This window comes from Perissodus microlepis, chromosome 22, assembly GCF_051167445.1.
Source record: "Perissodus microlepis isolate ML-2025 ecotype Zambia chromosome 22, ASM5116744v1, whole genome shotgun sequence".
NCBI classification, from domain to species: Eukaryota; Metazoa; Chordata; class Actinopteri; order Cichliformes; family Cichlidae; genus Perissodus; species Perissodus microlepis.
Window position 1 is genome coordinate 32,555,201 of NC_140481.1, and position 24,984 is coordinate 32,580,184.

Below are 24,984 nucleotides of genomic sequence, written 5' to 3' on the forward strand. Positions count from 1 at the left end.
TATTGAAGGTAAGAAACGTGGTCGATCTAATAGAAATATCCAGTTTTACCTTTGCTTTCGTTTGAGCTGCAGCAGTTTCCTTCAGCCCCTCCACACGTCTCCCGGAGGGCTGACACCTCCCTCTCCAGCCTCTCCAGCCGCTCCCGCAGCGGAGCAAAGTCGGCGTCGCATCCACAAGATCCAGACCCAGACGCCGGATCTGAGGGAACCAGTTTGATCTTATGGGTCAGAACCAGAGGAGAACCAGGTGCCAGGTCAATTTCTTTACCTGCAAACGAGGACATTTGGTTGTGATTATATTCTGCAGTAGGAGCTGAGCTACAACACCCCCCACTGCTGTGAAAAACTACAGTTTCTGGATGTTCTTGTTTCAGGTCAGACTCTTTACCTCCTTTACTCCCATCAGATGCATCACCCTGAGTGGCACAGCCCTCTGAGATGACCACCTGCAACAGCAGAAAACACCAATCATTGCACTTTGTTTCATGTTAAGTTTTCATGTTCTCCCTGCTGTGTTCTGCTGGTTGGTTCCACATATGGCTTCTCAGGTTTCTACGTTCCTGTTGTCCTGGTTGAGTCCTCCTGTGTCTTATTATCCATCTTCCCATCAGTGTGTTTGAGTCTGAACCTTTGAGTCGTCTTCCTGACTGTGTTTGGACTTTTTCAGGTTTTTGGAGCAGCACATCTGCGCCACCTTTTTTCACATTACTGAGCTCGGGGTGAAATAATCGCTGCTGCTCTGGAGCACAAAGTGTCATTTCTGAAAGAGTCCATTAGCATTATCCTTCATCGCAGCTCCTCTGATTGGCTGTTCGTCTATCTAGTTGAGTTTGCTCTGTGCCCGCTGGAAACTGGAGCTCAACAAAAAGGTTCCAGACAAATTCACATTTGCACATTAGTCTGGCGATGCCGGGGTAGATATATTACAGAAGGCGCAGGAGGCTTATGGCTTTAACTTTCTGCTTTTTCCAACATTAAAATGTGCTGGAGCGCAGGGCAGCAAAGACGTCAGTCATCAGTTAAAACACATCGAGAGTTTGTTGATGATAAGTCTCTGCAATTTATTCTTTGTTTGGACTGCAGACGGCTTGGAACTGAACTCTGACTGTGCAGTTGGCTTTTGCATCATCTCCTGAGCAGATTTCTGGATTCAAACGTCCTAACAATGAGATGCCTGTATGTTCATTACTGGCCTTCGCTGGCTTCTTCCTGCAATAAGGAATAATCTGCAGACAGATATGAAAACTTAAAGCTCCTGTGATTGAGGAGTCAGGCGTTACAGGGGCCATCAAATAAAAGCAGATAAAGGAGAATTCCCTGAACCTTTTAACCACACTGACCCTCGTTTAACCCAGATGACCACTTGACCTGCTGTGAGTCGGCCCATTTATCTCAGCTAACCCCTTAATCACCTTGAAGGAGTCATGCTTGGTGTCCCTTGGTGTCCGTTGACCCCTTAACTGTAGCTCTTTGGAGGTCGACGGGGTCGGGAGGGCTGGGCCGGCCAGGAGGAGGAAGAGGAGGAGGCAGGGGATGAAAGGAAGCATCGCCAGGGTGGCACCAGGAGAAGACTTCCCTGGGTGTTTGAGGAGAAAGATGCCGGACCGCTCGGGAAATCGATGCTGACGGACGTTTGCCGGTAACAGCGGAGCCGGTTGCTTCCAGGACTCAGTTGGAATGAGTCTGCAGATCTGGACCTGCTCTCACTTCGCTTCAGTCACAGAGGTGATGGATTTTTTCCTCTCGCCTTTGCTCTCCATGGGTTTTCCCACTGGAAGAGACACAGAATTACACATTTAAGCTCACCTTAAATTTCATGTTAGCGCAGCAGACTCCACTTTGGCCACAATTAGCGGGAATAGGGGGCTATTAGCTGTTTATGAGCCCATCAGTGGAGCATGGCGGCCAATAAAAACCTGATGGAAAAAATAACTTGGTCTGAAAGAGTAGCTTGTTATCCTGCAGCCGATTTTCTGACATGCGGATCAGGCCGGGGCCTGGCAACGCCGAATATTACTTCAAGTGCAATTTGGCCCCAAACAGCCGATTATGTGTGGAGCATCTGAGGAAACAGATCCCAGTTTAGAGCTTCTTTACTTAAAAAAGAGGCAAAATTGAAGCTCTGTGAATGTTTGTAAGACTTCTTTAGATACTTACACCTTAAATCCTGTTCATGTGCAGGAGGAAACACTGCAAACTCCTCCTGGTTACATAGCTTTTACTTTACATTGTTAGCATATTTATGAGCAACAAGTAGCTCTGTGAATGGTCTGTCGGCCTCAGTAACCACCCGTGTGTCCTCTCAGTATTTTTATGACCAAGTCCACTGGAGTGAAACAAGCATGTCTGCAGTGAAGCTGTGATGAGTGGATCCTGATGCCTCTTCAGCTTCAGCTTGCACCAGCCTGACTTCTATCTGTTATTTGTCTTTGGCTATTTTAAAGCCTCCTATAAGAGTAAATTAACTTTTGATGCAGGTGTCCTCAGGACTCTCTGAGTGCCGCTCGTCCATCATGTCTCTGCTTCAGCTCAGCTCTGGATCTGAACCCTTCTACCTTTCCTCTCCGTCTGTCCACATGTTTCTCTGCTGCTAACTCGACCGACACACAGAGGTTTCTGCATGTGTGGTTTGATTTAGAGCTCCATCTGGACCTCGGCCAGTTTCTGCTCAGTGGGTCTAAGTGAGAACGATTACCTTGTAAATACCTGCCTGTGACAGCTGTTCCAGCTGCTACGGGAGAACCTCAGGAGGGCAATACAAATTCTCAAAATACACAATGAAGGCTTCTCATGTGCTCTTCACCTTTACTCTGAGTGCTGCTGGAGGCTGTTCCCTCACTGCTTCCAGAATATGTGACAAACCTGTCGCTCCACGCCCACACTCAGGTTAATCATTTGATAGCACTGTAATGACCAGGAGGCATTTTATGAAATGTCTATGGAGATCTTATAAACCCTTTAAATGTTCTTCTGGCGATTCAGGATTAAAAGAGTCAAACTTCAAACCAGCAAGCAGGGGTGCAACTCCAGAAACTACTATTACCTAGTTAATATAGATTAACACAGTCATAACCTTCAGACATACATGAGTGATCTCAGGACTCAGAAACAGGAAACGGGTTTGACTTTGTGAAACTTTAACATTTGTGCTAACAGAATGATGAAGATCAGGAACATCAGGAAGCACATTTACATGCTTTGGCCAAAAGCTTCCCCGAGACCACAGAGGATCAGAGCAGCAAGAGTCCAGTGAGGAAATCTGGCAGCTGTGGGTGCAACAACACAGACTGTATATAAAAAATGGAAGTTGTTACTGTGACATCAGCCACTGGTTTCTGGATTCTGTGTTTTGAGGGCTCAGTGTTTTTGCAACCCAGTTAGCATATATGGACAACAGGGCAGCGCGCTAAAGTAAATGCTAATACTAGCTAGCCCAGTTAGCAAGCTGCTTCCATAAAGTGGGTGCAGAGATTCCTGCTAATGTTTGCCAAGTAACAAAGTGATGAAATGTTAGGAAGGACTGTGTGTGTACCCTCACAGCAGCCAGGCTATTGGTCAGATAAGTGCATTAAAAAGAAGCAGTTCAGAGATGAAGCTAGCAGCGGTACACAGTTACCATGAAGGGGGGAAAGTAGCTATTTAGCAGCTGTAAATGTTTGATTCTGCTGTGAAGTCAGATGTTCTAACATGTGGCCTCTAGTGGACATTAGAGGAACTGCAGTTATTGGCAGTCATGAACTGCTGTAAGTTTTTAGTCCTGCAGGTAGCTGATTGACTTGCTGATGATTGAAATAGCAGATTTTTTTTTTTTTTTTTATCAAAGCAGTTATTTGATTCAGTCCATCACAGAGGACGGAGACTTCAGTGTCACAGAGACGACGTCCAAACATAACCCTGCATCGATTCTGCTGCAGGATGTGTTATTACATGCACGAGTCTCTCTGATCTTTGGCTTTATACATAAAACTGAAAACATTTTACTTTGTCTGTATTTCTGCATCATTACTGCCTGGTTCTCTGTAAAATCCTGATTTGGATATTTGCTTTATGATTTCCGTCACAGCTCTGCAGCAGTCGGCACGTTTCACATCGTTGGATCATGTAAAAGAAATTATGATTTTTTTTACATGAATGAATGTCTTAAAAACATGAATCTATTCCATTTGCTGCCAATTATTATCACCAAAACCCAGAAATCCTCCCCTGTGAAGCTACAGCTGATAAGATCAAATTAATTTGGCCGTTAAACTGACAGAAAACAGACAAAAGTTCAAAAGTCCAACAATTAAATCTGTTTGTTTTTTTTCAACCAACAAATAAAAAGAAATATTTTCAGTTTATTTGTAAAAGTCATAAAAATCACCAAAAAATGAAAAATAAAGAGATAAATATCTAAAATAAATGAAACATGAAGCTAAAACTTTTTGAAACATCGTCGGCACTGAATGTGAAACAGCAGCTGCTCGTTTCACCCTCGTCCTCGAATAAAGAAAAGCAACAATCATGGCTGCACAGTTCTGCTGTTTAAATGATGAATTTTCAAATGAAATCTCCTCTGCGTTACATTAATATTAAATGTTTATGAACCTCGCTCTCGGGTGTAAACCCAGCAGTTTGTTCCTGCAGCAGCATCCTACCTGCTCAGAGAGGTGAGGAGTTTCCCTCAGCGGTGCTGAAGTCTCGTCTCAGTCCGGCTCTCTCACTGACTGACCGGCAGGAGGAGGACGAGGAGGGTGATGGACGGAGAGAGAGAGAGGAGGGGAGGGGAGGAGGAGTGCAGTAAAATTTTCTCATACTTGAAGAATTTTTCCTCCCTCTCTCCTCTCTTCCTCCTCTGTTTCCCTCTGATGTAATTCTGTGGGCTTTACAGGTCCCTGCTGGGCGGAGGGCTGGAGATGGAAAACATCTGATTTTTAGATGTTTTCAGGGGCTCTCGTGTGTTTCAGAGGGGTCTGCGTCCCCCGCTGCAGGACGCTCTGCTGGTTAGCGGGTGCTGAAGGACCCGCTCCAGCTGACTTCACACAGGCGCGTGGCTGCCGGCGCTCGTGTTGTGCTCAGAGAGGATGTAAAATAGGTGCGTGACAGAGTTTTCATTCATGTGTGACTGCAGGTTTGGACAAAGTTACACTGTGTGCTGATTTAAACACAGCTCAGAAAGGAAACCAGAGCTGATTCAAAGCATAGACTGTAAGTAAAGATGGAGGAAGGACTCCTGGGATTGGGAGACTTTTAGTCCCTCGTGTTGTTTTATTGCTGCAAGAATGTGTTTGGATGATGTTTGCAAGCCTTGTTGGTAGGTCACGCCCAACCTGAGCCCGGACTGCACACCTGCAGCCACCTGCCCACGCCCCTAACTCCAGACCTTAGCGATGTGAGTGTCTTTGGGGAGTGACTCAGCTGCCTTTAGTTTTTCTGTTCAGCTCGAAGACGTGTGGTGTGAGACGACACCTGAAGGCACGCTCAGGGCTTTATGGTCTAAATTTATCACCAGCTTCATGACCCGATGACCTCCAACCTCCGACTGACCTCCACCCTCTCACCACGAGCCCCGTTTTGTATTACCATGGTGCTCTGTGACTTTCTGGCATGCTTTTCTTTGAGGATTTTGCAGCAATATTTGCACTTTGTGCATGAAGAGAGCAGCAGTGCAGTCTCACAGCGTGGTGCGCTCAGGCTGCGACCTCGTCACTGAGTCAAACACAAGCGTCTGAATTTTAAATCCTGCTCAGATCATAAAGAGTCTGAAAACCTCACAGTTCTACCGACACAAGTTTAGCAGAGGTCAGCAACTTCCCAGTGATTCCTTCAAATAAGATTTGATGTTGGGGACAATACTTCCAGGCTTCTAATGAAACCATGCAGATATTTACCTTCATACATCCTCAAACAGGAACGAGTTAAACTTGATTTTAAGCTACAGAAGACGAAGATCAGTCAGCTGATGCAGCTTCACACTGAAATGATGTAAATTTGACAGTTTGAAACATAATACCAAACTCATTATTGTATAATTATAATTATTACAAATGAATGATCCTAATTCTAAATTGCAAACAAACTAAAACGGTTCATTTACCTGAGTATTAATATTTGATTGTTCTGTGTAGCTAAAGCATCTGTAACGCTCTTACACATCCATGCACTGTTGTGTGCTCCCTCGTGTGTGCTTCACAGAGCTCATCGTCTTTACTGCCACCTTTAACTGCAGACCTCAGAAGTCTTCGGTTTGCCCCCGCGGCTGGTCGGCGGTGCTTTTGCGGTTCCCGTGGGAGCTCAGAAATGACTGAAATACCACAGAAACCAGGAACACATGCGCGATGAAGCGAAGGCTAATTGTACCACATGTGCGGCGGGCCGAGCCAAGCGAGCAACCAGAGCTGGAGCTTGTAAAAGTGGGAAAAGAGCGATTGAAGCTGACGCCCGCGTCTTGATTGTCCCGTCAATAACTGTGACAGATCGAGTCTGAGGAAACAGTCGGTGCGGGTCACTGATTTATTTGGTTTCCATGGAGGTTTCTGGCACTTTCTGACACACTAATGACCCAAACTACTCTGGTTTGTGTCAAAGCTCAGCCTGAGCATCGAGTTCGCTGTTATAGAGTCCAGATTTCTGTCCACCTGATCCATATTTGTTAGAACGTAATTGGTGACTTTTATACACATGAAAGTAAGAAAAGTGGAAATAAAGTCCTGCAGAGACTGTGGAGCTCTGAGTGCTGCTGTCCCACCACAGCTCAGTCTAAAAACTACAGCTCTTTGTCCAGATGTGGTGCCAAACAGGAAGTGATGCGTGAACACCTCGTGAGTTGGAATCTCTTGGCTGCAGGGATCCAGATATGTGCAACATTCACACAACAGTGTGTTCACAGAGCTCCGATTCCCATTAAAGGATCACTCACCGTGTGTTGCTGGGGTTAAATCCACTCAAGCTTCCCCAGCAACCCCCTGACCCTGACCCTGCTCATCGCAGTCATGCCGTCGTGCACGATGCAGCCGGCGTTGTTGACGCTTTGTCGCACTTGTGAATGACGGTGTCGCCGCTGCTCGTGCACGTCTTCATTTCTGTGACCTGCTGTGCAAAGCTGGGCTCTGTGAGCAGCAGTGTAAAGCTCAGGCCTGTTTCCTGTCGGAGCAAACTTCCAACAAGCACTCATCAAAGATAAATCGTGACAATGTGGAGAAATGTGTTTTTGTTCTGACCTGAAGATGCTGAACAGTGAACCGCCTGACCTGCTCCACAGAGCTATTCTAATGTCACCCTTTTCTAACTGGCTTTCACCTACAAGCAGCAGGTGGGGGTGGAGATGCCCGTATGCCACACCCATTCAGTGACATCATACATATGAAACTGTACTTAGAGCAGTCTGACCTTAATATTTAACATGAGAATCCATCAGTATGACAGAGTGAGTCCAAACCACAGCAACTGAAGGTTATTAATTATGACAAATAAAGTTAAAAACTGTTCATCAGCTGCTCAGAAGCTGAGGCTCTTCATGCTGATGAAGCAGTCTGTGGTTAAAGTGGGCGGAGACAGAGTTTAGCGCTGTGGCGAGCGGACCTGGCTGCGTCTCTCCTCAGAGGGAGCTGCTGCTGTCACACTTTAATCCTAACGTGAGGAAACAGACGGACGCTGAGGTTTTCCCGCTGCTGCACATGTTTCATATCCTGTTGTTTGATTGACGGATTCGATGCTCCTGATGGTTAATTTAGTTTAAGTTTAGTGGAAACAGAGCAGGTCGCTCCCTCAGGGGAAAGTTGGAGGAAGAAATGAGGAAAGAAGCCATTTAAGTCTGAGAGGAGGTGAAGTCATAATGACAGCAGAGGGAACGGCTCATTAGCAGGGCGAAGAGTCTGTCTGAAAGCCAGGACATCACAGGCTGAAACAGAGGCGACGATTGTGAGAACGAAACAAGCAAGAAACCCAAAGTAAGGAAGAGGAGCAGGAAAAAGACGCTCATAGAGGAAACCAGGAGCAGCCCGGAAATACAGTTTCCTCCAAAGTTTCGAGACGACAACGAGGAGGAACGAGCTTTTCTTCGTCTGCACTGGTGCAAGTTTGGAACTCATTTCATATCTCCAGTTAAAAGGACTAAATAAATAATCAATAATCCATCAGTACTGATGGAGGCCCGTGTACGGCGTCTGAACCTGGACGGCTCTACGCCTTCAGAAACTGCGCTCGCCCACGCTCAGCAGGTCGGCGTGGAGACGAGAGGACGCTTGTTTGAAATAACTTAACAGTGAATCACTCTGAATGTTTCGAACATTAAAAATAAACAAATAAATCAAGAAGATGAAAGAGAAATGAAACACTCAAACATTTTACGGTCCATTAATCGTGCACAACATCCAGAACTTCCTCTTAACTCTGAGAATCACAATCCGGTTGTTAAGTCTGACGTCACCAGCCGTGTCTGGGCCTAAACTCCGCTGCAGGTCCATAAATCAAACGATCCCTGCTGCATCACTGAGAGTTAAAAACTGTCTAAAGTCTTTCATCTTTAATAAAATGATCAGCGTTCTGCTCTACCAGGTGTAACAATTGAGTTTAACATTCAGGCATCCATGAAAACGGAATTTATGACATTTAACGGAGTTAGAAGTTAGCAGGAAGTTAGCTCGCTAGCTTCTATCTAAATACAATATAGCATGTCCTGACTGCGGGGTTTTGGAAACAAATTCAAACGTACAGCTCTGTTATCACTTCCAACATAAATGAAGACAAAACTAAACAGCAGTGACGTTTGTAGGGTTACTGCAGTTTGGCTAGCTGGTATATAACGATGTGCTACGTGACCGCTAGCGACACAGCTATGTTAGCATAATATAAACAAGCTAACTTTTTTCCACTCGATAAAAGTTAGCGTGAGTGTTGTCGGTGGTCAGGAACAAATGTAATCGCATGGCAGGATGCTGTAAAAGGACCAAACTTCAGCCAGGAGAACAACTGAGATAATCCATCCATGGGCTGGGCTGTAGTTACAGCCTAAGGTTTTAAAAACTGAGCTTTAAAATAAACAGTGGTAATAAAAGCCGAGAGAGGCCGACAGTGATCACTGACTGTTTTTAGAGGCTTTTTGAAATTAAATAGAAGAAGATACAAAACAATAAACATGTTAACAACACAAAAGCCATATTAAACGCAGACTACTTTGGGCCCAGAAGCAGGATTCGTCACGTCATCACTTAAAGACCGGATAATAATCATGTGACAGGTCTGAAAGAGGCCGTCCTAACAGACGTCCGCAGCTCAGCATCAGTCAGACAGAGTCAGACAGAACGCGACGGCGGTTTGAACCTGATTCATGTGGAAGTGAAAAACCGCTCTGCGGTCGACCTCATGACCGACTCCCTGTGTGCCGCCTCACTCGGAGCTTCCACCGTGCTAACCGTTTGTGCTCTGATGACTTCCTGCTCTCACCTCCACCACGAAACCACACGCGAGCAGCTGCGACTTTGTTACAAAACTCAGTTTCTTTGTGTTTCAGAGAAAAGCTGAGTTGCCATAAAAATCAGAGTAAACACTTGAATAAGCACTGAAGTGTTTACAGCTTGGAGTTGGGACATATGCAGATGAGTGATGATATGATGAAGATGTTCGCTTGCCTAATAATCGTCTCTGGAGATGATTTTGGCGACGTGTCGAACATGGCACAGCGGTGCAACAAGGACGGCCAGGTCTGCACATGTTCTGCATGAGTCTCTACCAACAAACCCACAGGGGAGATTATCCTGCAGTTCTCAAACTGGTGCTAAACTGGTGAGAACCCAGTACAGGTGAGCTGAGGAGCTTCAGCACTGTGAGCAGCTAACAGACGTCAGTGTTTCCTGCTCCGACGTGCAGACATCGTTCGCAGGACGCGGGTGTTTCCATCATCCGGCCTCAGCGGGCAGCAAGAAGAATGATGATGCTGCCACATCCAAACGGCACTCTGGGAAATCCTTCGTCCATAAACAGTCTGTTGAAAGTTGTAACATAGTTTATGTCATAAATCGTCCGCCTGGGTTGAATTAGTCGAACAAAAACCAAAGTGCATTTTTTGCCTGGTTAGCTGTGCGACTTTCCCCTGGTGTCCTGTAACGTCAGAGCGGGACCCTCGCAGCGTAGAGCAGCGCTCCGTTAGGTGAGAGACGCTTGGTGAGTTAAACAGATGAGTTATGAGCATTTCATTGTGCAGGTTTTCCCTCTGCGTGTTACGGACCAGGAAGCAGGCGTGCAGCCAGACAGACGGACGGGTCCTGATGGGCCTGTTTGAACGCGAGCCGTGCACGCCAATGAAAATCTGACCCGCGCTGATGTCATGCTGCAGCCACCAGCAGGCACTGAGCCCGCGTTACCCACAGAGCCTCTGGTTTTACTGGTGCTTCACAGCAGCAGGTATGAAGGTACGTCTGTGTGCGACTCTGAGGACTCGTTTCATTTATTTGTTTCTATTCTCGGCATCATCCTGGACTCGACTCGACGCATCTTTGATCGTACCGGGTTCATCCTCCTTCCTGACTCTGAGCGTTAGAGACCACGCCGTCATCAGGGATGTTCATGGTAGCCACTGGTACCTGACCACAGTTTTCTGATTTTTGAAGCACAAACGTCCTGAACTACAACACGGCTGCACAACTTCTGCCAAACAAAGCAGCAGTTGTGAGAAACTGAAAGTAAAACCTGCCAACTCTGATTCTGCTCTGCAAAGCAAACACGGACAAGAAGCACAAAGTTGAGCTGAAGAAAAATCGGCGTGTTGGGACGGGCGGCGGTTGAGTCTGAAGCTCAAACACGTCCTCTGCATCTGACACACGCAGCAAGCGGCCGACCTGCTGTCTGCAGCGCGGGAAGGAAGCGATCCCTGCGCTAACGGGTCATTAACCGTCGCCTCGCTGTAAAACCGTCAGTTTGACAACCAGAGGGAGCAGACTCGTGTCACATTTAAGGGTCATGCATTTAAACATCTGCACAAAATAAACACGGCCGGTTTAACATGAATGAAGTCTTTAAACCAGCAGCTCCGTCTCACACGTGTTGCCTACAAGCTGGAGGCGTTCAGAGGTCAAAGACGCAGAACCCAGAGCTGCCCTGTGGTGGGTGATGTGGAACAAAGTGCTGCCTGCCAAATAGTTAGGCTCAATAATCTTTACAGGTCCCCTCAGTCATTGGTGTTGGGCTAAACCTGAAATAAGAACATATTAATCTTTAAGTCTTAAAGCCTCCCAAACCTCACATAATGTGCTTAATCCTCAAATACACACTGGATTTGAAAAAGGGTGAGAGAGGTTTTTATATAACAGCTTGATTTATGTGACAGTCCTTTGTATTTGACCCCCGTCCTCATAGGCTGCAGGTTTCAAGCTCCCGTCTCAGCAGATGAGCATAGCAGAAACGCAGCCTCTGCAGTGCATGACTGTGACGGAGGCCAACGCACGCCGGGTAAAAGATGGGCGCATGTGCCGCTGCGAGCGCTGACTCACATTTTCCACTCGAAGCAACTTCAGCACCTCAGCATGAGTCACACGCACCTACTACACAAACCCAGAGCAGCGTCTCCACCAATCAGCTGCCTGTCAGCCGGGCAGATGTGGAGCTCTAGTTTATAAATATGTGCAGTGATGGCCAATAATAAAGAATCAATGCAAAAATATACAAGACTAGTTACAGTACTGGTGCACTAAAATGTGCACACACGCACCAAACATCAATCAGAAATGTCCAGAACAAACAACAACAACAACCTGCTGTTGTCTGCTATTCACAGACCCTGCTCTCTTCATCCAAACTGCTGAAGACAACTTTGTAAAAACGACCATATTAGGGTTAGCCCATCTTTATGACATCACAAAGATCCGAGGGTAGAAAAACTGTGTTGCATGACAGGATTACAAACTCAAAGAGAAACCACCTTCAAAGTATTTTTCTTCGGTTTCTGAAGGATCCAGTAAGTCTTATTGGTTAAGCCTGTAACCAATGAGGTTTATTAAATCTGCACATGTGATCCAAAATATTTCCAAAGCACTTCTGAAACACTGACATGAACTGAAATCCTTCATTTGCAGCTGTGAACAGCTTCTGTGCTGCGTTTGGTTTGTGCTGAGCAGCTTAGCATGAACAGTAAATGATGTGAGCAAAGCAGGTCTGAGGTGAGCTTTGTTCAGTTTGGTAGTGAGCGACGACAGGTCAGGTTGTCATGAAGCCATCGTAATACGCACGTTCTTTAGACCGATCTACACGCGTGCACATGCGCACACACGTGTGCGACACAATCAGCAGCACCGGTCACGCCGAGGTTTTGCTAATATCAGCTTTCATGGGAAAATCGTTTTTTCTCCTGCTTGTTGATGTGTTTTCTTTGGTTGGGCTGTTACTCTGTGCGTTTGCCACCGAACTCTGGTTTCTCCATCTCAGAGCGATGCTGGAAGAACATCAAGACACGTCGCAGCGATCGCCCCTCTGAGAGGCGGAGAGGGAGCGTGGGGGCAGAACTTCTGCCTCCCTCTGTCTCATTTTCCCTCCATCATTCCTTCAGCATGTGCAGCTCCCGATCATCTCATCTCAAAAAAAGGCTGAAGGACAGAGACGTGGAGGAAGCCTCCACCTCTGACAGACAGATGGAGCTTTAAAACCACAGTTTCATTCATGTCTTTATGAAAAATCTTTGCTTTTATCTTAAAATAACTGAAAAGCAGACGGACAGGCGGGTGATTCAAAGGCTCAGGGTTTTCCGTCTGCCTTCACCCGCCTCTCGTGCTGCTGTGGAGGAAATATTTCATTGTGAAAGGTTAAATGTGTCCCAGAAATATGAGGTTAGATGGTGGAGCTGGACGCGCTCCAGCGTCGGCGGCAGCCTTTGTTTGGGCCGAGTAACGCTGTGGGAAAAGCCTCGCTGTAGGCCGACACAGATGCCTGCGAGCTTGCTCATATGTCACAGACACACAGAGCGCTGTCAGCCGTCTGCAGCCTCCAGACCATTCACCCCGTATGGTCCGAAGCCGGTGACGCAGTGTTCGATTCTCCTCACACCGCGATCCAGGCGACTACAGCTCTATAGGCCCCCGGGGGTCCAGGGCCCCAGCCTCCATTATAAAGGGTCTGAACACGTCGCTCTAAAAACTCTATCGAACAGACACAAAATAACTACAACGAGGCAAACCATGACAAAACCGACCATTAAACGACAGAAGCATCCAACAAAGACACAAAATGAACACAGATACATGTCACTCTGTAACCCCACTGAGGCTGAAAATAACCCACAGGGAGTCAAATCCACACGAAACTCAAAGACCTCCGAGCGAGACAATGATGGATATTAACCACAGAGGCACACGAAGCCAAACAAGCTTCATCTGGTGTTTAAAGTGTTTGCAGATTTAAATATGACAAGTAAAGAAAATTCACGTCACTGTCAGGAAAAATGAAAAGTCACGTCTCGGAGACAGAGACGTGTTCCCACGGAAGCTGAAAGCAGCCATTGTGCCCACGTGGAGGAGGAAATTCCTCCGTGAAATCCCAAATATTCCGACGTAAATGAGAAAGAGAATCTGAATTATGCAGAGTCGCAAACATCCGAGCAGCGAGGAGCGACAGAGAGAACAGCATCGTCATGCACGTCTTTGTAATAACAAAGTAATAACATAGCTTCTTATCATCTGTAATAACTGTACGTGTGTGGCAGCGGTGCAGCGAGGAGTCATGGCAACCATCCAATAATATTTGGCTCACATCCACCGAGCTCGCCAAGGTCAACGGTCCAAAACCGATAAAAGCCTATGCATGTTTGACCTCTGACCTCTGCTACAGTCACAGTGAGAATAACACTTATATGGAGTTATCATAAAGCATGTTTCTGTTGTAGAGAAAGATTTATTATAATAACAGGATGTTTGAACACGTGCAGTTTCCCTGATTGTCTGTGATCAAGAAGTTTTTACATTTGATATTTAAAACCAAACATTTAACCTGAACAATGAAATATCGACGTAATAAAAATAATAACTAAACTCAATATTATGTTAAGAAAATAAAAATTAGTCTCATCGTGCAAACAACAAAAGCCTGCCGTGGTTTTCACGACTCCGCTCGTGCAAACCAAAACAGATGCACTTCAATCTTTCACACTTTGGTAAATTTATGTGAGGAACATCCAAGTTTTCCACGCTGATATGGAAAAACGTTGCTGTGGTGATCCTTGATCTATCGTTCTGACTATGACACGGACTCAGCAAGGAAAAGGATAAAAACATGTGAGAGTGATGTCGGACTTCCCAAATGCTTCCAGTGTGCGATCCAAACGTGAAACGCAGCCCGTCGTGTGACGAGCGCTCGTTAAAAACACAACGGTGCTTCTGTTTGCTGCAGCCAGCGGCTCCAGATCAGCAGCTCCACATCTGTGATGCTGGTTTCGTTTATCGTCGGGGGATTCGGTAACTGAATCTTTAACTGGAGGCACGCTGTAGACAGAAGTGATGTCATGCAGGTCCAGCAGCACCTTCATCATCCTCGCCATCACCCAGGACTCGGCTCCTCTCTGCGCGATGCTGTGCAGAAACCTGCAGGGACACTTTACGTTTGCTCTGGTCCTGTTTGAGGTCAAACATCAGGAGTATACAGATGTGCTGCAGCCGCCGGTGCACCTGAAACGGTGCTGATGCACATTGAAGTCCTTCTGCAGCAGCTCTTCCTGATGTTACACGCAGACGTCACCGAACCGCGGCCACTGGCTTCAACTCAGGCAGCGGCTTAATAGAGGAGTGTGCAGTAAGTAGCACCGTACTCTGCATTAAACAGCTCTGTGTGTGGAAAAGTAAAACTTCATTTTATTGTTCACTATAAACACTTTACTGCTCCACAAACACAAATGCATTGATAGGTTCAGTCTGCTGCAGATGTTTGTCATGGTTCACACATCATTTATGTGTAGAAACTGCTTCTCCTCATGTCATCGTTTCGTCGTCTTCATTTCTCAAGAAAGCAGTATCTGTAACAAACACCATTTTTAAAAAAGCTGACAAAGTTTGCACGTGCATCCATCTTCATCACCTTTATATTCTTCCACAGTGCAGACACACAGCTGCACAGCTGGCAGAGTAAATGTAGCTTAATGAAGAGCTCAGACATCATTTGGTTTACCGGTGATCTTATTCACTCGCTGCTCACAGCTGATGAGCAGAGGTGAAGGCAGGAAACAGATTCAGCATCGCCACAGATGCTGCACCGACTCACCTGTCAGACTCCACCCTGTTCCAGCTGAGTTCAGGCCTCCAGGTGTTAAATCTCATTTTAGCTGCTTCCTGTTTGGTTGTAAACCAGCTTCAGTCACGGTTTGATGAACGAAAGAGGGAGAGAAAATCTCAAAATTCATTCTACATAAATTATGAGGAGCCGATGATGTTGGGCAGAGATCAGAGTCCACCAACAGCTATTCTAATGTATCGTCTGCAGCACGGACCGAGGTCTCGCCCCCCATCATCTACCCTACAGTTGGGGACGCCTGCAGTCTTACGCCTTTTTCAGTTCACAGAGCACCTGCAGACGGTCCAAACTCTCACAGACCATCCAGGACTCTCTCCAGTGTTCTGCTCACCAGTACACCCTGGAGCTTCACTGGGAGGCTGACAGTTGTGGTCCACCTGAAGCTGGACCATCTTCTACGTTAGCCTGTCCACATGGCGTTAGCCTCTGAGGACAGCGAGCAGGTTTTAGCCAGAGTCAGGAGACGTCCGGGCCGACTTTAATCCTTTAATGTTTGCTGGTTACTGTTTGCTGATGCAGATGAAAAAAGGTCACAAAGAGCTAAATCGTCAGCAGATGTCAGCCGATGGTTTCAAGATTGCATTTTGGCAAAAGAATTTCCTGGTTTCTCTCCTGGTTTCTCTCCCTGTTTAGCAGCATTCGTGTAAGAACAGCAGAGGGGTTTGAACTCCATCTGCCCTGTGACTGTAATCTAGTCCCAGGCACGTTCTCAGCCTTATGTCCTCCACAGTAATAATTACACCTGTAAATGAAATCCCATCTGGAGCCGAGCTTTTTCTTTCTCCGGGATGTGATCAGCTGCGTGTGGTGATGGAGGGAAATCTGATGGAATTACATGAATACATAGAAACTACAGCAGAGCTTCATCCTGTGAGGGTCATGAGTGCAACGACTCCTGCTCTGATATCCAGTTTTATTATGAATGTCCTCACTCGTTTAATTAGTGATTAGAGTCTCATTTGTAACATAACCCAGGACAGACGGATAAAGCCTGAGCGCTCACAGTCATCCTGTCTGATTTAAGGACTTCCTGTCTGTGTTACAGACCAACGTTATGTGCTGAATCAGATTTGACCCCCAGCCCGTCGGATGATGCTCGGCGTGTTTGAGGATGTGTTTTACGGATCGTCTCACTGCGCACGAACACATCGCAGAGAGCCCAAAACAAACAGCAGCCGCGAGCTAAGCAAACATCATTAACCCGACACTGAGCGTCTCATTCTGACGCCTCTGGCTTCGCGTGTCAGTCCCGGCAGGTCCATGTGGTTCGACTTAATCTCAGAGCACAAATATGGCTTCATATGAGCTCCAGACTGCAGGGCTTTCTAAAACGTCGAGGAGCTCACGTTCTTTCTGAGGTCAGTCTTTTCTGTCGGGTTAGGTAAACGTCTCGCTCCACAGTCTCACCCCTTACTTCACATTCACAGTGAAGCCACTCGTTTGAATCCAAACAGGATGTTTCATGTTAATGTTTGTTATGGGAATAATTCAGTTATAGCGTCTGGAGCTCTGTCACATTTCTGTTTGTGTAAACTTTCCTCAGATTTGTCAAAGATGACACAAAAGATTTGTTTTCTTTAAAATATACACGCGATCACATGACTGAGGCGCTGACCCATCACCAACCAGCTGATAACGGTTCCCATCTTCCTTCCTTCCTTTTCTCTGATTCTTGTGTTTGAATTTGGAGTGTTTAAAAGTATTTAACGTCATTAAGTCAGAACCATGAAACAGCTGTTTCTGAACCCTCAGCGTTTCACTCTGTTTGCTTCCATGTTGATGTGCTGGAGTCAGACGACGGCGCGCTGAGCGGCCAGGTAACCCGGTCCGGCTCAGGTAGAACGCTGCTTCCATAACCTCATCAGTCCAGTCTGCATCTGCACGCACAGAGGGGCCTGTTTCTGCTCCGGGCTGTGAACATCTTACTTTCACACGCTAACACGGCGTCTGTGGGATCTGGTTTCAGGAGCCGGTCTCAGGTAGACAAACTCGGCTTCATTCATTCATTCATCACAGCGAGTCTCTGTGCCGCCGTACCTGCAGCCTGATCCAAAGGTGACAGCAAACAGAACCTCTGCTGACTCTGAAGGGGATGAACTGAGGCTGAGTAAATGTTGAAAAGGAAACAGCCTGATGACTGATATTTACTTCATCTGTTGGACGAATGATGAAACCCTGCAGACAACATTAAAACAGCCTGTGAGGAGGAAACAGCTCCATGCAGCCAAGGCTAAAAAGAGCTTTAGGCTCAAAAAGAGCTTTGTTGTTGTTTCAAGAATATTTGATTATTTTCAGCCTGGAGTTTTTCCCATTTATGCGTGTTGTGTGAAACGAGGTCATGTGAAGCTGTTGTGCCCTGATCCAGAGATCCACGGAGTCACGCAAGGTAATAATAACATTATAACAATGTAGTGAGCGCATGTTAGCATACTTTAGCATACGTGTGTGTCTGTGGGTTCATCCATACAGTTTATTGATGCAGCATGCTAACATTAGCATATAAACTCACTCTGTTGTCCTCGTATCGTCACATCTGGCTTCAAATAAAGACACAATTCCACAATCCTGAAGTTGAGACAGATGCAGAGTCCAGAATCACAGTGGGTGGAATCACAGTGGGTATTTCCACCTTATTTACAGACTTATCATTCCTTTAACATCCAGAGTCATCAGTATATTAAACAGTCAGAGGTGCTGGGAGCTGCGTACGTCGGCCTCATTCATTGTGACAACTGACAAACACAAAGGGTCCAGTTAATACTTGACTTTGCACTTTGTCTCTCAGTAATTTCCTGTAAATTCTCAGATGGCATCAAGACAGCAGTGTTGCACTTAAATTAAATCAAAATATAAAAGTTTACAAGTAAAAGACTGTAGGTGGGAACGTAAATCAGTTGTTTTGGATCAGTGTTCTGTGGACAGATTAACACATAGCTGTTTGTTTGTGTGTATTTACTCGGTTTCACCGTTGTGTGGTTTGGAGGGTCGACCCAGTGGAACTAAATCAAAGCTCCGGCTTTGCAGCTGCAACTCCTGAATCTGCTTCCTGCTCCGAGGCACGTTGACTGGCGGCCAACTGGCTCTCCGTCCTGCCTGGACAGTTTCATAAACATGGATTTATGATGTGATAAATTCTTCTGCTGAGCACGGCGCTCTGTTTTCTCCGGCTGACCGGGAGTCCCCAGATAAGGCTCTGAGAGAGCACCTTGTGCTCTGTGCTAACATCAAATATTTACATCCAGCAGGAAGAACATTTAATGGTTTTCAATCATGTTATAGAAACAGTGTATTATGATGCTGCCAAATATGCTGACGGGGGAAAATTCAGGCTGTGAAGGTAAAAGTAACTCAGATAATCACCGTCACAGCCGAGGTATGCAGACGGACACGTCTGACCATGCAGCGTGTCAGACTGTGGAGCAGGTGGGACAAAACCACACCAGCTGCTGCTCCTGGCGGCTAACATCTGGAAACTGGTCAAGTTTGGAGAAAATGTTGCCTGAGCTGATGAGTCCATTTGAAGGAGCCCTGCTTTGTGTCAGCAGGCTGATGGTGTGGAGACCCACTTTGCATCATCAGCACCGACTGAGCATTGTTTAAACACCACAGGATACCCGAGCACAGCTACTGACCACGTCCAGCCCTGCAACAGGATCACACACCACATCACAGCCATCACTGTAATCAAAGAGACTCCACAGTCACCACATCCCAGTCCACAGTGGGTCTAACCCAGGACATCAATGATAAAGTGTCCGGCCGCTTTACTGAAATCACCTAAAATAATAAACTTGGTGCTTTAGTCTGAAGTAAAACATGCGGCTGTTTGACTTCATGTTAGCTGATCCAGCTGTGGTCAGATGTTTACATCTGCTCATCATGGGCATGAATGTCCGTGCGGCTTTCTAATCTGGAGCTTTAATGGTTTCTATGAACGGTTTCCAGAGTGCAGTGACTGTGCAGCAGAAACAACTCTGAGCTTATTACGACTTTCTGTCATCTGCAGGGTCAAAGGTACACATACACTCACTCAGACCTTTTAATAAGCCTTTAAACTCCTGATCGACCACAGCTGGGAGTTTCTGATTGGCAGCACTCACTGAACAGTAACCAGGATGATGGGAAAACCACGAAACGCACTTAGGAAGTTCTCTGTGAGCCATTTCAAAGCTTTGTCAAAACCTGATGAGAGGAAACTTGTTAGGATGTTCAAGCCTGCTGTGAAACGGTGGAAGACCAGGTCACGGTCCACAGTGTGACATCACCATGGACCGAGAAGGTGCCAACCAAGAAACAGAAGCCTGCTCCAAAATCGGCGCCTTCAAGCTCGTCTGAACTCTGAAGCTGTCCACACGAACAAGCCAAAAGCCTTCTGGACAGTTTGATGGTCAGACAGAGATTTAGATGTTTGGACACAGTGAGAAGCTACGTTTGGAGGAGTGAGGCTTTCAAAGCTCAGGACACCGTGGAGGCAGCGTCATGCTGTGGACCCGAAAAGTCCAAAATCTGACCTGAAGTCCAAAAATCCAAAGACAGCTAAATGAAGAGTCTTCAAACTGAAGCTTGGCTCAAATGTAAGCGAGACAATCAGATGCTCTGACAGTGACCTCAGTGAAGACATCGCTACAAATACACACAGGGCTGGTTAGTGGGAGTGGACACAGCTGGGGAAATCACAGGTGCAGCAGAGGGAAGTGGAACCAGGAATTACAGTGAAATTCATGCCTGTGATGAAGAAACACAAACTTCAGATTTCTTGTATATTTATAATAAAAAATAAACCAACGAGCCTCCAGCTGGAGAGGCTAGTTTGAATTTCACAGACTCAGAAACTCAAACAGATTCACTTGATGCTGCAGAGCATGAAACAAAGAGCTGAGCTGTTGTGTGTGACAGGAACAAAAAGCAGAGTTATGTTAAACTAAAGAGAAACACACAGAAGTCAGCAGGACGCTGGGTCACATTAGCAATGCATATTTCCCTCACAGCTGTAAAAGCCATCAGTGCAACCTAAACATCTGGCTGAGCTAAAGCTCCCTGCACCTCCACAGGAAACACGGCTGCTAACGGCTCCTCTGAGCCCATCAGAGCCCACTGCTGCCTTAAAATCACACAGCACAGCTGAGACTGTGGAGGAGCAGGTAAAGCAGAAACAGGTGGAAAAATACATTTACTAAGTCTGTTTCAATCTGTCTGCATGTTTTACGGTGGAACAAACAGTTTAAACAACTCTGTTTTTATAAATTTGGAGCTCATCTTTAAAACGATGCTGGCGAGCACATTTGGGGCCAGATGAGAGATTCCCATCGACGCTGATCAAAGCCGAGCAGCGGGAATCCAGCGATGGCCGCACAGGCCTCGGTTTTCTTTAAAGTGCAGCAGGGAAACGCGCGAGTCATCAAAGAGCCCACACACAGCACGTAGATGTTAACACTTAATCCTGTCACAGTTAGTTTACCCCGAAGAACCAGTCGGTCCACAGTGGGCGGTAACACGAACTAGTCCCACACGGGCACAGACTCCACCAGCCTCATCACAGCATCAGTTTGACTGAAAGGACGCTGACATTCATGCTGCTGGGATCTACTGTAATACTGACACACCGACTAAGTCCCAGTCTTATTCATATTAACTACGAATGTGGAGATGTGCATACCTGCACACAGTGGATCTGTCACCAGCACATACACTCATGCAGTCTTAGGTGCAGAGATCGGGGCAGTGAGGCCGTCCTGAGTGGAAGAAGCACTGGGACTGCTGGGATTGCTTTGCTCCCTACATGCACGAGGTAAAAGTTATTCAGCTAAAGGTTCCCGTGAGCTTTGTCACTGACCAGCGAGTCACCGGGTCTGAGACATGGTTTAGTTTTAGCTTCGGAGGCTGACGCCAACAAACTGAGGGGAGGAGACTTTCAGCTGTATCGTTAGTCCACATGTAGAAATACAGACACAGTTTGCATCCAATCAGAAGTGCAAAGAGCAGATTATATACAGATGTGCTGTGAACATATCCACAGGAGTGGAGGCGTGCTGTGATCAGACTAGAACAGTGTACGTACTGTGACAGACACTCAGTGTCCTTAGCAGAGCTGTGTTGTATGTGTACGGCTGGAATATGAGGAGGAAAAACACTCACGGTTCATCTCTTCAGTTCTGTTTAGTATTGAAATTTAATTCTGAAGTTAACAGATTTATCATTCAATGTTTTTGACGTGTTTAATGTGCAGGTTGGCTCTAACAGTAAAACCCAGAGAGGAAGCTGATGTCACAGATTCATATTCCCAGTATTCCCAGTTTGTCTCATCTGTCTCTACTTTAGGACAAATGCTTGCCAGCTTCTCCCAGAATCCCTGATTCACTGTGACTTTCACTCTGAGTCATCGTGTAGAAGCTGCTCGTTTCCATCATGGCGGCGTATTTCAGGCTGGAATAAACGTCTCCATCCCGTGGGCCCGGCTCCGGGCTAAACTCGACCCATCCCGTTACGATTCCGGTCTTTTCATCTGCTCGTATTAAACGCTCCAATCAGCAGCAGCGCCTCACGCATCACCACCGGAATTGGGAGGACGTTTCCAGAGGATGCGCGTGCGGCTCTGCAGATTACCGTCAAATAAAATCCTCGTCTCCTTTTTTATTTTTCCACTGCAGCTCGAACTGCCAGAGCTGCTCCTTCCTCCTACTTCATCATCATCATCTTCAGAAAACCAAACCACATCTGGATTTACGTCCACTGTGGGTGAAAATTAGATAGAGTTACTTCCACATTGATTAAACCGAGTGATCAAAACAACGACAGAGTTTCCAGCGCCAGCCCAGACTTCAGATTACCCAGAAAACAACAACAGCTGGATGATTTCATAGTGTCGTCACTGCTGGCAGGAAACAGAAGCTGTGAAATCATCGATGACGTTTGCCCACATGGATGCACGCACGTGCCGACGTGACCGTCAGCTACAAATATCGAGGTCCACGCCGGCCGTAGTAAAACCTGGACTCAGACGCAGACAACACAAATGTTTGGAGCATCAGGTGATCACAGAGAGAGAACAGGCACCTCTGTGGATCCACCAGGGTCAGCTGATAATTGAGCAGGTGTATTAGTGGGAGTGACACGTGATAACTTACTGGGGAACGGGGAGCACTGGTCCTGTCAAGGGGAAGGATGCTCGGGGTGAATCCGTGCAGTTGAACCCTTTCCAGGGTCTGAGAGTCCAGCAGGGCAGGCTCGTGCAGAACTGAAGGTACTGAAGGTCAGGTTCAGACACGAGCCACGACGTAGGGACCAAAAAGGCAACGAGGGACCAGGTGAGCGAAACAGGTAACATAGTGGATTCTGAGCCCAGGCCAAGGTAACCTGCAGACAACAAGGTCAACACAGGAGAGTCAAGACGTTGAGATAACAACACGGCGCACAAACGCTACCATCAGAAAGCAGCAGGCAGTCTGGTGAGGAGAGGCTGCTGCAGCTGCTCCTTAAATACTGGCTTTGATTGTGAGCTGATGGAGCACAGGTGTGCCCGGCACCCCGACGGGAGGAGAACCACGCCCACCTGGGGAAACACTCAGAGATCCTAGTGGTTCTATAAAGGTTTAGGCAACAAAACACACTTTGTGAGGTTCAGAGAAACATGATAACTGAACCATGACATGATGCAGGAAGCATCAAAGCCCATGAAACTTTAACCTCTTAAGCCCGAAGCCTAACTGATCTCCTGCCTTTTGCCCCCGTATCAGGGGGCGTTGGGGCTTAAGAGGTTAAAAAACTCCCCACGCATCCTAAATCATTATTATTTCAATCTGATGGTGTTTTATGTGGACTGGTTGGTGTTTGTGTCGATGCTGATGCTTCTGCACACTTTTCCAGGTCTGGTCTGGATTACTGTGCAGTTACATTCAGCCTCCTGCAGACGAACTCTGATGATTTTGTTCTGCAAGGCAGGCAAAGAGAAAATACGACTTCATTCCCTCTTTAAAGCCGCAGGACCAGATTAGCACCGATTTACACGCGTCAGCTGCCAGACTCTCGCTGCCTTGTTTCCACTGCACTTCTCTTTCCTCCCCTCCTTTAAATCGCAGCCAGAGACCGTGAGCTCGGCTCGTCTTTGGCGTCTCTGGCAGGTGAGACACCTGCTGCGACGGGCAGAACGTCGGGCCTCGGGCTGTCAGCACCACGGGGTCGATGTCATCTCTGACGGCAGCCTCCACAGGTGGACAAATCAGCTTTAATCCGGTGTGAGGGCTGCAGCGGGACAGTCCTCAGGTTTCTGAGCTGAACAGCTAAAAAAACCCACTCTTTATTTCAGTTTTTACAAATCCAACATTCACGTGACACCGTGTGCACGTCCTTGAGGTTTGCAGGAGTCCCTCATAAAACAAACTGCCGTGTGTTTTCATTCCCTCCTCGCTTCATTCCTCTCGCTGACCTTCATATTATTACTCGCTGGAAACACTCGCGATGGACTCGGAAACTCGGGACACCGAACTGTCGTCTTGCGTCTGGTAGCCTGATGAGTTTTTCATCTGAAGCCTCGGAGATGGACGAAGACGTCACTCGCGCTGACACTAAAACACGTCTGTCCTCGCGTCTCCGGCCTCGCTCCGTCTAGAAAAGACTTTCACTCAGGAAGACACAAACTGTGCTCTGCGGTTTATACGAGCGACTGTTAACCTGCTCCGTCTGAGGCCAGCGGCTATGATAGACCCGTGATCTCAGAGCGCAGACTGAGGCAAGGATCAGACTCTGAATGAAATCTGAAGCACAGAGTTTTACAAACAGCACTTTGAATGAGGGGGAAGGTCAGTGCTCATCTTCAAACCTTCACAGTCTAAATGTGTTTTTGGCCTTAATGATTTTTGCAGCCTGATATCGTTTCAGGACCGCTGCTCCTCCTGGTCTACGTTCACACCAGCACGTCTCAGTTACAGACTAGCTTCTGTTTGAGGGTCGAGTCCAGAGCTGGCAGCACTCAGGCCCAGGACGCTCTGCTGGAGGTATAAACTGCTGCCTGACAGGTGTGACCGCAGGTGTGTTCGCAGCCTACCTGATGTGTATGCAGGCGTTTCCCTCTCAGACGTTTGGAGAAGAAAGCAGCTGTGCTGGTATAAAGAGTCGTACTTTGTGCCCGTGGCTCTGATAGTTGTTTATTTGCGTTGTGGACGTGGCGCTAAAGCTTCGGCTCTTCACCGAGCTCTGCCCCAAATGTCAGAAACAAAACTAAACAGCTGTTTAACAGCAGCGCACACACAGAGCTCTGCGACATCACCAACAGCTTTCACTGAGCCTCAGTCCTGCAGAAACGTCTTTAAAATATGGTTATAAACATGACTCGTGTTTGATTCATGGCTGGATGTTTCCACGTGCTAATCAGGAGCTCGATTCTTTGCTTTGACGCTCAGTCACGTCCACTGACGCGAGCGTTGCTCAGGATTGGATGATGTTTTGTGAAGACTTCCATCTGGACGGCCGGCCCAAACTCGGGACCTCACACAGCAGAGTTCCACCAAAACAGATCGATTCTCCTTCAGCTGTGTACGACTACCGCATCACACAACTGTCTCCCACACAAACACTACGTGCTAACAAACAGGCGGCCGGCTCCTGACTTCACCCCGAGCCAGTAAATTCTTCTTTTACTCCTTTAATTGCTGTTTATTTTTTAACAGGCTGGTAATTACGAGTATTATCTGTTTACGAACAGCCAGTCAGGAAACATCTTAAAGAATAAAGAATTAGTTTGTCCTG

General features: G+C 46.9%; 1 protein-coding gene and 1 long non-coding RNA gene across 2 annotated transcripts in view; both read right to left on the reverse strand.

The window, feature by feature from the left end:
- LOC146363593 (uncharacterized) overlaps positions 1–4,730 on the reverse strand; it is a 45,474-nt gene extending 40,744 nt beyond the window's left edge. The window contains exons 1-4 of the mRNA XM_084919462.1: positions 4,638–4,730; positions 1,413–1,771; positions 389–446; positions 50–268 (exon numbers count right to left, since the gene is read on the reverse strand). Coding sequence (XP_084775588.1) covers positions 50–268; positions 389–446; positions 1,413–1,547 — 412 coding nt within the window. The 5' untranslated portion in view covers positions 1,548–1,771; positions 4,638–4,730. The remainder of the gene's footprint in view (positions 1–49; positions 269–388; positions 447–1,412; positions 1,772–4,637) is intronic.
- A 16,202-nt stretch (positions 4,731–20,932) lies between these two features.
- On the reverse strand, positions 20,933–23,003 carry LOC146363594 (uncharacterized). The gene is made up of 3 exons (XR_014799272.1): positions 22,368–23,003; positions 22,071–22,230; positions 20,933–21,972 (listed from the first exon to the last, which is right to left on the reverse strand). It is a non-coding gene; the product is annotated as an uncharacterized LOC146363594 (long non-coding RNA).
- Positions 23,004–24,984: the final 1,981 nt, after the last annotated feature.